Source organism: Salvelinus fontinalis, chromosome 15, assembly GCF_029448725.1.
Source record: "Salvelinus fontinalis isolate EN_2023a chromosome 15, ASM2944872v1, whole genome shotgun sequence".
Lineage (NCBI taxonomy): Eukaryota > Metazoa > Chordata > Actinopteri > Salmoniformes > Salmonidae > Salvelinus > Salvelinus fontinalis.
Genome location: NC_074679.1, coordinates 43,172,601 through 43,186,189, shown reverse-complemented (window position 1 = coordinate 43,186,189; position 13,589 = coordinate 43,172,601). Strand labels below are relative to the sequence as shown.

The following is a 13,589-nucleotide window of genomic DNA, read 5'->3' as shown; positions in this document are numbered from 1 at the left end:
CTTGTTTGTGTCTCAATGTGTTTCCTGCTGGATAGAGTTTCTCAGTCCAATGTGTGCTAGGTATTGTACAGAGACTTGTAACACGTTCCGAGGTCAGATGGTTGAATCTTACTGTAGTGTCGTTTTGTTGTTGTATTAAGCACTTAATGTGTTTAAATCAGTCTGTCTCGAGGATATTTGACTCGGTGCATTGTGTTGCTGTATTGCGTTGTGTTGTAGGCTATGTGGTAATGAATCAAACCTACAACCATTGCAGGCTCTAGACAACTGAGCCAATAAGTTTTTCTTCTGTATTGAGTTGATTCCCAGATAAGATTCAGTAACTGTAGACAATGATAGGGTTTTCATTTACCCTGGGTGATGAACGGGTGACCCGGCAGGGGGCTAGGACAGCATCTCTGTTGTTCTATCAGCAGTAGTGCAGAGCGATTTAACCGAAATGTCAAGTTCTTTTTCTTAATTTTTTTATAAAGCTAAAAGACCGACGTCGTTTCAGTTATTTGAATTCCATTTAGTTCATTTTCTTTACTGTGAGCTTGATGTGCAGTTTCTGTAGAGATAAATCAGATCCAGCCTGAACTGTGTGATGTTGTAGTTTCCAACAGGCCAATATTATACATAGTTTAGCACAGAAAACGTAGTCATTAACTACAATTACCATAATCCATTGCGCGGCCACTTAAACATGTCTGGTCTGTGCGGAGAAGACACCGAGGCTGAGAGAAGAGAGAACTCGTAATCGAAAGGGTAGAGAAAGCAGTTACTTTGCGAGTCTGAAAATACATGATCTAAGTGATTGATAGTTGGTATTCGGCGGGCATAAAAGTATGCCTTATTTACTTTGAAGAAGTACTAAAATTGTGTTTCTGTTAGACAACAGCTCTATATGAGATGATGACTTGGAGTTAAATAAAGTCCTCAAATAAAACAACTATTTTCATAAAGTAATGTGAATAAATGTAGTAGTGGGCAGTCACTACCATCGTGGGACTTTAATTCATTTTATTCTGTGTTGTTACATCATTCAACCCACATAATGCATAGTGCATTTAATGAAAATGTTATATCTACTTTTTAAAATTTTATAATCGAACCAAAACCGAACCTCAAAACCACGAATCACTCAGCACTAGTCAGCAGGGCTGTTATGTTTTACCCACTGCTGATGGGACTCTTTCTGGTACCATTATTACACACTTGTATTGTATATAGGACAACATTGTCATGTCTGGTGTTGCAAACTGTAAAGTCAATTTGAGGCACAAGCTAGCCTACCATCTTACCTCTGTACAGACAAGGCATATTCTCTCTCTCTCAATCACTCACTCTCTCACAATATGCACCACCGTCTCTGAAGACTAGTCTACAGATTACGTCCCCCTGCTGCCGTTACTCCGAGAGAAAATCTTCTCTCTTTTTGTTTTGGGTGTCAAAATAACTGGCCAATAGTTGGAAATAAAAACACCCAATTTAACAAAGCAAAGGACACAGTGCAGTGACACCCCTCACTGGCAGACAGACAACCCCAAGACCAAGAAGAAGGCCACTTATTTTTCATGAGACAAGAGGCAGCTTGAGTTTCCATGGTGATGATACAAACCTATAATAATAGATTTTCAGCAGGACAGAATGAGCATGAGGATTCATCCAACAAATGGAATCATTGTGGGTGTTGATGGAACCAACTCTGGTGTGCTTATGATTTAGAGAAAATCAGTTCAATTAGTTCAGTTCCACTGATTCAGTGAATGAATGTTTTTTTTTAGGTGTTGTAGCAGACTTGAATGTATTGTTAAAAGAGTAATTGCATGGAACTGAATCAAATCTTAATTTGATTAGTAGTTTTAGCTGAGACCAAGACAGTTCGATTCATAAAGTGTACGTGGAGAAGTGGAGGATTCATGTGTCATGACTAGAAATACTATAGCTAGCTATAAATAGACACCCTCAAACTTTCTGGTCTTGGTCTTTAAAGTACATGTATTCCCTAGCTCTTCTCCTCCAGCCCAACGATGCCCTGGTCTACAAGCTCCGTGCTGATGTCAGAGGCCACCTGGGCTTGACTGACCAAGCGATGCAGGACTATAAAACAGCAGTGGAGCTCCAAGAGGCACTGGAGGGCTGAGATGAGCCAACCCCATATTAGCGATACTATACCATCTGTTTCCTTATGATGCTACTCTACAGGTTCAGACCTACTGGTCATGGTTATGGTTGACTGAGGAAACAGATGCTGTTCATCAAAATGTATACTTTGTGATATATTGGGCATCAGAATCTTCAATATTTGTTATATTTGTTGTTATATGTTTAATAAAACTTCCATGACATTCACGTGAGTGTTTTATGAGTAGTCTTTAATGTGCAATCCTGTCTTAAAGGTCCAATGCAGACATTTTTATCTCAATGTCAAATAGTTTCTGGGTAACAATTAAAGAGATTGAACGGAATCTTTAGCACGTTGACATTTGTAACGTATTGTATGAATTGGAATTTGACTTATTAACAAATATATATATAATCAGGACGTAACATATCATATGCAATTGATGACGTTCTACACAATTGTGCACAATTTTCAGGGACCCGTTTTGGCTCGTGAGCACTACTTTTTGGCTTGTGAGCACTACTACTGACTGAAATGATATAAAACCTTTAAAAAGCATCTTTAAGTATCTTACTGTGATTGGTGTCACAAAACCTTTAATGCGTCTTTAAGTTGTCCTCCACAATGAAATGGGGGGAGGGGGGGGTTGGACCACATGGATCTGTCTCCGTCTGTTTGTATGTCCGTTAGTACGTTAGTCACACACAATCCGGGTTACGGCACCAGTGAAACCGACGTCTGTTTGTATGTCCGTTAGTACGTTAGTCACACACAATCCCGGTTACGGCACCAGTGAAACCGACATCAGTTTGCAGCTCACGGTATATCTTTCTCCACTGTTCCTGTCCCCATACCGTGCTCCAACCAGTGATCCTCTTCTCGCAAACACACGTGAACGTCCTCCTTGACAACGTACCAACTGTTTGAGCTATACAAAAGGTACCAATTGGATTGCTCCATCAGCAACATTTCAAGCAGGCTGTGAAGTGAGCTTACGGGCACGTTCTTAACTCTGTTACATAGGTAACCTGATAACTAGCTGTTATTGGCAGAGAGTTTTGAAACTCTCTTTGTTAATGGTCTATTAACTTACACTGGTGATGTCGCCAGGCAGGCCAAAACACCCTGAAAAGGCGGTCTTTTCATACAGCTTTTACACTAAAAGGGTATTATCAAAATGTTCACAATTTCACAGTGTGGAAATACTGTATAAATAAAACACAGGAAAATCACGTTTTTGAGGTTGTTTGAATTGCTTTGTGCCAAGTTCAATATCTCCCTTCATGAATTCCCCTGAGAGGTTATTAACTGCTTGCAGTGCCAGTGATTGAATCAGAGAGAGACCATTTTGTCTCCGCATACACAGTATACCAACAAACAAACACAGCGGTAGTATTTCCTTGGCTTTGGAGCTCTTTCCCAGTTAAGGACCTGGGTTATTTCTTGCCCATCCAAATCAGCTGAGTCAGTCTCCATAAAACAGGAGCTATATAGAGAGAGGAAAGAGAAGGAGGCCTGTGGAGTATAAAAAACACCTGCCAAATGAACTGGCGTGCCTCCAGGGGAGGGAGGGAAGGTATTGGGGGGGGGGGGGGGGGGGGGGGGGAGTAATGAAGGAGAGAGGAGTAATGAAGGAGAGAGGAGTAATGAAGGAGAGAGGAGTAATGAAGGAGAGAGGAGTAATGAAGGAGAGAGGAGTAATGAAGGAGAGGGGAGTAATGAAGGAGAGGGGAGTAATGAAGGAGAGAGGAGTAATGAAGGAGAAAGGAGTAATGAAGGAGAGAGGAGTAATGGTGGAGAGAGGAGTAATGGTGGAGAGGAGTAATGAAGGAGAGGAGTAATGGTGGAGAGAGGAGTAATGAAGGAGAGGAGTAATGAAGGAGAGAGGAGTAATGAAGGAGAGAGGAGTAATGAAGGAGAGAGGAGTATGAACACAACCATCTGTTCCACTTACACACTGAGACGGTGTACTGAGACGGTGTGTGTGTGTATGCAGCTTGTTGCATTTCAAGGGCAATCATGCAGTCATTCTCTGAAAACAATGCTAGGAAAAATTATATGGCTGACCCAACTGAATGCATTGTGTTTCTTAAAGAGGAGAATCTTTTGTTTTCCAATCTGTGAAGGATGGTTTTGTTCTCTTTTTAACAAAAATATATGCCTTATAGAAATAGGACATGTTAATCACAAAACATAGCGTGACTGCAGAAAAGCTGTTGTTAATCTAGGGTGTCGACTGTGCAAACCAGAAGGTTGAGACAAGATGGAAAAATGCTGAATAACAAGAAAACAGGAACTGAGGAATGTGTAGCCACCGACAACTCAGCTCAAACTTCACAACAAACACTTCCGGATATCTGGATCCTGTGTGCTGTGAGGCTGGGACCAGCCTGGGCACCACCGATAGGCTAGCAAGTTTAAACCACGCTAAGCCTCTACTGTGACAGGCCACTCTAAAGTTGGAACTACCTCTGTCACAGTATAAAAGAAGATGTCTGTACTATTTCAGTCAGTTCTCTGCTTTACCCTGTGTGGTGATACAGTAAACCCGTATATACGAAAATTGCATTTACCATTTATCGCTTATGTTAAATAAAAATACTTAAAGTATATTCGGTGACTCTGAATCACATTTTATCCTGATACCAGATTCGATTGACGCAACGTTTTACAAATCCAACATTGTTTGTTGCATTCTAATGGAACATGTTTCTTTTACTTCCATATTGAGCTCTTACAATTTCACAATTAATTCAAATACTGTCTTGAGCTGAGGAAATCCAAACCTAGTTAGTTATTGCTCATAAAAACGCTGCATGTTTTGTACAATTTACTCTGTTTACTGCCCACTGGGCACTGACGGCAGTTCAACGTCTAGTTTTGATTTACACTGAACAAAAATATACATGCAACATGTAAAGTGTTGGTTTTGTTACACAACACAATGCCACAGATGTCTCAAGTTTTGAGGGAGCGTGCAATTGGCATGCTGACTCCAGGAATGACCACCAGAGCTGTTGCCAACTACAGACCACGTGTATGGCGTTGTGTGGGTGAGCGGTTTGCTGATGTCAACGTTGTGAACAGAGTGCCCCATGGTGACGGTGGGGTTATGGTATGGGCAGGCATACGCTACGGAAAAACGAACACTATCGCATTTTATCGATGGCAATTTGAATGCACAGAGATACCGTGACAAGATCCTGAGGTCCATTGTTGTGCCATTCATCCGCTGCTACCACCTCATATTTCAGCATGATAATGCACTGCCCCGTTTTACAATGATCTGTACACAATTCCTGGAAGCTGAAAATGTCTCAGTTCTTCCATGGCCTGCATACTCACCAGACATGTCATCCACTGAGACTTTTTGGGATGTGTTCGACACTGCGTTCTAGTTCCCGACAATATCCAGCAACTTCGCACAGCCATTGAAGAGGAGTGGGACAACATTCCACAGGCCACAATCAACACCCTGATCAACTTTTCACGAAGGAGATGTATCACGCTGCGTGATACAAATTGTGGTCACACCAGATACTGACTGGATTTCTGATCTACGTCCCACGTTTTTTAAAGCTTTCTGCGACCAACAGATGCATATCTGTATTCCCAGTCATGTGCAATCCATAGATAAGGGCCTAATGAATTTATTTCAATTGATTGATTTCCTTATATGAACTGTAACTCAGTAAAATCTTTGAAATTGTTGCATGTTGCGTTTATATTTTTGTTCAATATACATTTGACTGCGTTATCAACTAACATGAATTCAACAACCATTAGAACCATGTCATTGGATTCAAATTACAAGTTGGGTGAAAAATGCCACCGGTGGGTGGCATCTAATGTCTCTTGGACATTTGGTCAGTTGTGCAAGATTAAACATCAAGCTGTCACATTAGAGCCAGCAACTGCTCCATTATCCAACTTTGTCAACACAGATATTGCATTTGGATTTCCTAATGAACGTCTATTTACTTACTTAGATTTTCAGTGATTCTCTAATCTGTTTGTGTACCAGAGGGCCACATACGGTGATCTGAGTATGACGCACTTTGATTGATTTTCTTCATTCATCATAAATGGATGACATGACGTTCACCTGTGATGTGGATATTGTATGTGATTTGGTCATCTGTAATAATCCAGTTACAGTTGGGATGACAGTTACAGTTGGGATGACAGTTACAGTTGGGATGACAGCCCACCTATTTCAAAATGAAGACTTTATCTTTATCCTCTGTAGCCTACACTTGCCAGGTATTCTTTTTGATTCTAATTTTTAGATGAAAATCCCAAGGAAGATGACACATCGCTTTTGTTAAATATCACAATATACAGTGCCTTTAGAAAGTATTCATACCCCTTGACTTATTCCACATTTTGTTGTGTTAAAGCCTGAGCTAAAAATGTATTAAAGCATTTTTTCTTCTCACTCATCTACACACAATACTCCATAAGGACAAACTGAAAAGACCTTTGGCAGCGATTACAGCTGTGAATCTGTCTGGGTAAGTCTCTAAGAGCTTTGCACACCTGGATTGTGCAACATTTGCCCATTATTCTTTTCAAAATTCTTCAAGCTCTAGCCTTATTTAGGCTTGCCATAACAAAGGGGTTGAATACTTATTGACTCTAGACATTTCAGCTTTTCATTTTTTATTAATTTCTAAAAACATACATCCAATTCCACTTTGACTTATTGGGTGTTGTGTGTAGGTCAGTGACAAAAAAACAACAACATTTAACCCATTTTAAATTCAGGTTGTAACACAATGTGAAAAAAGTCAAGGGGTGTGAATACTTTCTGATGGCACTGTATGTCAGTCCACAATTTATGCAATTGTATTAGTCTCATAAATGTTCAGTAGTGCTGAGTGTGTGTTTGATTCAACTGTGAAATTGCTGATACGACGAAAACAACCTGGGAAACAAGTAACTATTGTGCATCGTCATCAAAAGACACAAGACTGCAGCAATTTACCAATCAATCAGTTGAACTTGAATGTGGGTGTTATGACGCTCGATAACAGATTTCTATTCTAGGTTATAGTGGTTTATATCGATTAGGACCTAGACTATGACCCCAACACAACGTCATTTTACAACGTCTGACGTTGCGTCTCTGAAATGACTAGCTCATCGGTAGCTATCCATGGTCCTGAAACAACTCACCGTCTGCGCGCCACAGCACAGAGCAACTCCCGTGAGGAGATGGGTTCCCTGGACAGTCGCACTGATTGAAATGTATTATTTAACAGAAGACATAGGCCTACTTTTTTGAGGATTCTTCTGGAAAAACACAGCCAAAATGCTCCCCAACAGCTCTTTCAGGAATCTAACCCTGGAGGACGGTTTTTTCCTAATGAACAACTCGTCTGGGAACGAAACGTACAGCGAGTCTCAAGGCAGCGCTATCCTCATCTCCTTCATTTACTCGGTTGTCTGTTTGGTCGGACTGTGCGGGAACTCTATGGTTATCTATGTCATTTTCAGATATGCCAAAATGAAAACTGCAACAAATATTTACATTCTGAATCTGGCCATAGCGGACGAGTTACTTATGCTGAGTGTCCCTTTCTTGGTGACATCTTCACTCCTTCATCACTGGCCTTTCGGCTCCCTTCTCTGCCGCCTTGTTCTAAGTGTTGATGCTATTAATATGTTTACGAGTATTTACTGCTTAACTGTACTTAGCATAGACCGATATATCGCGGTTGTGCACCCTATCAAAGCCTCCCGGTACAGGAGGCCCACAATAGCTAAAATAGTCAACTTTGGGGTTTGGATGTTTTCTATCCTGGTCATTTTGCCCATTATTATATTTTCCACGACCGTTCCAAACTTGGACGGTTCGGTCGCTTGCAACATTCAGATGCCAAAGCCAGTTAACCAGTGGATGGCTGTGTTTGTGATCTATGCCTTTCTCATGGGCTTTCTGTTCCCAGTCATTGCTATCTGTATGTGTTACATCCTCATCATCGCCAAGATGAGAGTGGTGGCACTGAAGGCAGGCTGGCAACAGCGTAAGAAGTCGGAGAGAAAGATCACTCTGATGGTGATGATGGTGGTGACCGTGTTTGTCATCTGTTGGATGCCCTTTCACATTATGCAGCTCGTCAATGTCTTTGTGGAGCACCATAACGCAACACTCATGCAACTCGCAGTGATTCTGGGATACGCAAATAGCTGCGCCAACCCTATACTGTACGGATTTTTATCAGACAATTTCAAACGTTCGTTCCAAAGAATTTTGTGCCTGCGGTGGATGGACAATGCAACGGAAGAACCAATAGATTACTATGCCACGTCTCTGAAAAGTCGTGGTTACAGTGTGGATGAATTTCAACCGGACAATATGGAATGTGATAGCACGTATAGAAATGGAACCTGTGCTTCTAGGACAACGACACTGTAGCAGCATATGGACATGATGAAATGAACAAAATCATTAACGTGACCACTGAGTGTTTCGCTCATAACTAGGCGGTTACTTCGATATGTATTCATGTTGTTTACTTGCAACTATTTGAACGCAATTAAAATGTTAAATAATCCAAATGTCTTATTATTGTTCGTAGTATTACAATGTGGATTCAGGTGGCACTGTGCGTAATAGTCCTCCAATTAGGACAAGTCGCCTACAGAGCTGAAACTGACTGGCACTACTAGAGGCTTCCGGAGTGATATTATTTCCACTGTGTGAGCACATACAAAAAAAGTGTTAAACAGTGCTGCTTATGATTCATCTATTGCAGATATCTTGGAGAGTATACCAAGATGTGCAGTTTAAGTTCAGATTCATACTCAGACTCTATGATGAATTATTAATTGCGCAAATTCAAGTTAAAACAGCATCAGTGATCTTCGCTTTTAAATCTCTCAGGCAGAGAGCAACATGAACACTTGTTCACCCTAGCAAAACAATCACATCCTGGTCCAGAAAGAGCAGCCCAGCTATCTCTTATCCGCTGTCCTCTTATCTTTGGCGCAGATTTACTCAGCTCTTTGTAGAAGATAGCCACTGGGCACGGACGTCAGTTCAACGTCTAGTTTTCAATTGGTTGCTGAATGAAACGTGCAATCAACCAAAAATGTCCTCATGTCATTAGATTTGTAATAATACGACACGAAATTCCCTTACATTGATTACTTTTGTTCAAATCCAATCAGTTTTCCACGTCGATTCAACGTCATCACTGATTTAAACCCAAAAAATGTTTACATGGAAACAACGTTGATTCAACCAGTTTTTGCCCAGTGGGTAAACCTGCCCTCAGTGTCTGTTTGCTCAGAATGTATTAATCCTTTATTTTCAATGATAATACAATCTATTGCTTTATAAACAGTTGATTTATTGACAAGATAGTGTCTTTCTTTTGAAATGAGACAGACCTAGGTTTATGGGCTGAACATTTTACACCATGGGCAGAGGCTATGATCCTTTATATCGGACTAGAAACTTCCAAAATACTGAAGCATCCAATTCATCTTCATATGTTACACGATGACTTATATACAAATCACATATATACAGTACAGCAATAAAATCAGTAAATGCAACATAAAGGCCTAGCAAATTATGAAGAAATGTGAGCCCTCAGCCCATATACAAATCCTCAAAATAAAATGATAATATCCAAAGCCTGTACAGTGACCTACTGCAGATGAAAATCCTTTCAATAAAACATTTCATTCCAGTGCTATTTGATGTAAGGGAGTGATGAGAGATCTTATACATTGTCCCGTTAAAACCTTCAGGTTGCCGGAGTCTTATCTTACCTCCTTCTCATTTGCGTTTTCAAGGGAGTATTTTTCCTTGGAGGACTCCGCCCTCTTCATTGCCATTTTCTCTGCATTTTTCATGGCCAGTTTCTGTGATCGCCTCCTGAGGCAGCACTTAACAATAGATAACACCACGACTAACAGAACGACCAAGGCCATCACTGCTATCAGCACAGGTACGAAAATGTAGGCTTGGTCTCCACTCTTGTCCACTATCTCAATGTCATCTGTAGGGGAAGTTGGAGTGTGTTGGTCCGGCAGAGAGGCGAGAAAAGGCTTCTCCTGAATTGCTGGCTTAGAAGTTGGGGTATAGTCTTGGACCAAATGGTTGTCACTACCTTCAGGAGCAATGGTAGCTGCTGGTAGTTCGTTGCATGCCATTGAGCCCTCATCTTGAAGATTTCCATTTTTATCATAGCATTTACAGAGGAAAGAACCCTCAGTGTTGACACACTGGTCTTTACAGGGCCGATCTCTGCATTCGTCAATGTCCACACAGCTTCCAGACCCATCTGTCATATAACCTGCTTTGCATGAAGCACAAATTCCACGTATATCCGATCCATCATCACGTTCCCATGTTAGAGTTGTTGCAGAGCAAGTCAGTTCAAACATTTTCCCAAACCCACAATCCAGATTCAGTTTATGATGATCCTTTGGGTCTGGCCTGAGTATTCGGGCCTCTGGTATGTGTGGGATAGGACACTGCTTCATGATAGGTACCTCTCCATTACGTTGTTTACAAATGAATGGATACTCTGTCTTACAGGTACTGGAAACAAATCCCCAGTTCACAATCTCAGTTCCGTTAAACTCACCAGAGAGAAATACACAGTATATACCCGTGCAGGTTGGATTGGGCAAATACTTCCACTGATCCAGTTCTGTGTCGCTGCTGTTATCCACCGTCCACTTGAAACCATTCAGAGGTGCGTCATGTTTCACGCAAGACCCTTTTCCTTTCATCAAGCCCACCCAGAACTGAAATGTACGTTCTTTGGATGGTATGTCCGAGATTACTTTCAAAATCTTCAAGGCTTCCTCCATACTGGCCACTTTAGTTAGGAAACTGCCAGGCTGACAGGCTTCTGAAGCTTTGTCAAAGTTGAGAGGATAAGGATGAATGTAATAGGGTTTAGCAACAGGAACACACAAACCTACCCCCAAGACACTCCACAGGCATATCCAATAGTACTCCATTCTCCCTGCTTGCACCATCGATCTGACGGTAGTGGTTCTCATTCAGACTGACAATGGTCCTCCTGCTAGCTGCTCCTGTAATGGACTGGCTGACAATATTCATTTTGCTGCTGCTTTCTTAGCTGCCCCTAATAGGTCCTCCCAAGACAACAAGCACAGGAAGTGTGCTTAGACTTGATACAGCCATCCACTTCCTCTGCGGAGAGGGTGGTGGCACAGCCAAACAATAGCAACTTAGAATCTAATTACCCATTCATTAAAGTACACAGTAGCAAGGTCCAATGCCTGAGTGAGTTGTGAGAAAAATACAGTAATGTAGTCCAGGTGCTATCAGCCTAACCCCAGTAACTGACATCCCTTGACTCTTTGATAATATTTCCCTATGAGATCACCAGGCCAGCTTCACTTTTGTTTTGTCGGAGCTGCAGGACGTTTTACTTCACAGAAAAGAGAACCAGAGGGGTGCACACATCCAACTGGAAAAACAGAACTTGTGAGAGGATATGCCAGCCTGCTGATGAACGGTCCTGGTATCAGGATGTGATGATAAAAAGTGGACTTTGTATGATTAATTCCCTCAGGGAATAGACCCCTCGTGTGGTTTGGTTTTTATCAACCCTGAAACAGGAAACTCAGAATGGTGTCATTGAATAACAACTACACGTTGTGAGGCATTCAGGGGGTCCCCCACTTGGGATACACAGATTATTCCATGTTCCCTAAGTAAATGACTATTATTTAGGTTATGCTGCAGAGTTTCATTGTCAGAAATAAGCAGATGCTTCCTGAAGGAAGTGCCAGAGAATGGCAGGAAGAGAGGCTGAGATTGAGGACCTCGCTGTAGCACAACCCAAATATGAGAAGCCTTTGTCCACAGCAGTACTCAGACAGGAGCAGTCAGAGGGACACAAATACGGGAGGGGCTGGGGAACCAGAGGAAATTGAATTATTAGTGACAGGAAAATAAGTCACTCCAAAAGCCATCAGAGAGCGAGAACAATCAAGTGAAGTCACTTTTCCATTTGCCTACTTACTGTAAAAATGTATGGGAACTCCACTTAGGTTTAAATCTAATTGTTGTTACCACCAAACGGTTTAATACCTTCAATTTAAGACCAAAAAAAGAAACAACCCTGTCTTGTACCACAGACTTTATGGTTTCAGTGTGAATTGCAAAGTATTGTGGGTAGAGGATTTGTATCATCATTTGCATCGTATATACTTAACACCCCTTGGAGCGCTGAGAGCAGTGTCAGAGCAATGTGCATCTTATCCTTCTAATAAAGTACTTCAGGGCCTGTATGTATCAAGTACCTTAGAGTAATGTAAGATTCCTGATCTATTACCCCTGTCTATGTAATCTTATTCATTGTGATCTAAAGGGCAAAACTGATCCTAGATCAGCACTCCTACTCTGAGACGCTTGATACATAGAGCCCCAGGACCTCCAGACTGTTAGCTCCCTCTGGATTAACGAATTAGGTCACATCAGTCAATGATTAACAGCACATAGTCATTCTACTCACTGTGGGAATCAGGATTCCAAATGTCAAAAATTATATTATACTACAATATTTCTGAATACTCAGTTATTGCCATTGTTAGTGTACACCAATTCATGTAGCAATACAATGAGTGGTTAAACCATCCCGTATCAATTAGTATAGTCAAGAAAACATACACTACATGCAGATGACTTCAAGGATGCTCCTCACGGTCATGCCACTTTTTGATAGCCCCTCAGCCCCTCTAAGTGATCTAGACTGCTTAGTTTGTTCTTAAACTACCGTGCCTCCCCTTTCAGTTTGCTGTTGTACCTCAATGTAAACACAACAGTTCTTACAGCACTAACTCTGTCATATCCTCTACCCTGTCATCCATTTTCCATTGCTCTGATTCCCAATGATATATTACGATATTATAACAGTGTTTTAACACGGTTCCTTTTTCTATTTGAATTACCCATCTGCATGTCCTGAATCCTAAAGGAAGTGTTTAGCCCTCATTATGTAACAACAAGTGAAACATTGCTGTGGTGTGCTGGGTGGGTGGTGTGTATTACAGTACCAACACATTTCAGTTACACGGTGGCTGTATGCATCTCTCCCACAAACAGCACGGACTGATACAGACGATAGCTTGTGATCTGATGAAATGATCTGTAGTGGTTCTAAGCTACCTGTTGGAAAACTGATATGTTGATGCCATTCTTTTGACCGACTATGAGCTTTTAATGTCCATGTCCATCAAAAGCAGCTTTTTATTCAGAATGAATATGAAGCATTATGCCATCTGCCTAACGTATAGCAATGTTTGAATATCATGGCCAACTGAGCCTCTCATTTAAGGTTTTATGGCAAATAGAGTATATTTTTTCTCCAACACTTGAGTTTATAATAGGACAGTGTAACAATATGCTGGGTAATTGTACTGGGCTCCAGCAGGGTCTCTCTCTCTCTCTGAATGGAGCTGCAGTGATACATGAAGACTGATA

At 41.3% G+C, this 13,589-nt stretch overlaps 3 protein-coding genes across 3 annotated transcripts in view; 2 read left to right on the top strand and 1 right to left on the bottom strand.

Annotated features, from left to right (window-relative positions):
* Positions 1–2,334, top strand: part of ttc6 (tetratricopeptide repeat domain 6) — a 29,441-nt gene extending 27,107 nt beyond the window's left edge. Inside the window, exon 31 of the mRNA XM_055863905.1 lies at positions 1,992–2,334. Coding sequence (XP_055719880.1) covers positions 1,992–2,125 — 134 coding nt within the window. The 3' untranslated portion in view covers positions 2,126–2,334. The remainder of the gene's footprint in view (positions 1–1,991) is intronic.
* A 4,754-nt stretch (positions 2,335–7,088) lies between these two features.
* On the top strand, positions 7,089–8,671 carry sstr1a (somatostatin receptor 1a). The gene has a single exon (XM_055863904.1). It carries the CDS (start codon positions 7,422–7,424, stop codon positions 8,526–8,528), a length of 1,107 nt encoding a protein of 368 aa, XP_055719879.1. The 5' UTR covers positions 7,089–7,421; the 3' UTR covers positions 8,529–8,671.
* Positions 8,672–9,444: 773 nt separating this feature from the next.
* LOC129812020 (complement component C1q receptor-like) lies at positions 9,445–11,208 on the bottom strand. The gene has a single exon (XM_055863903.1). The coding sequence runs from the start codon at positions 11,135–11,137 to the stop codon at positions 9,884–9,886; it is 1,254 nt and encodes a 417-aa protein (XP_055719878.1). The 5' UTR covers positions 11,138–11,208; the 3' UTR covers positions 9,445–9,883.
* Positions 11,209–13,589: the final 2,381 nt, after the last annotated feature.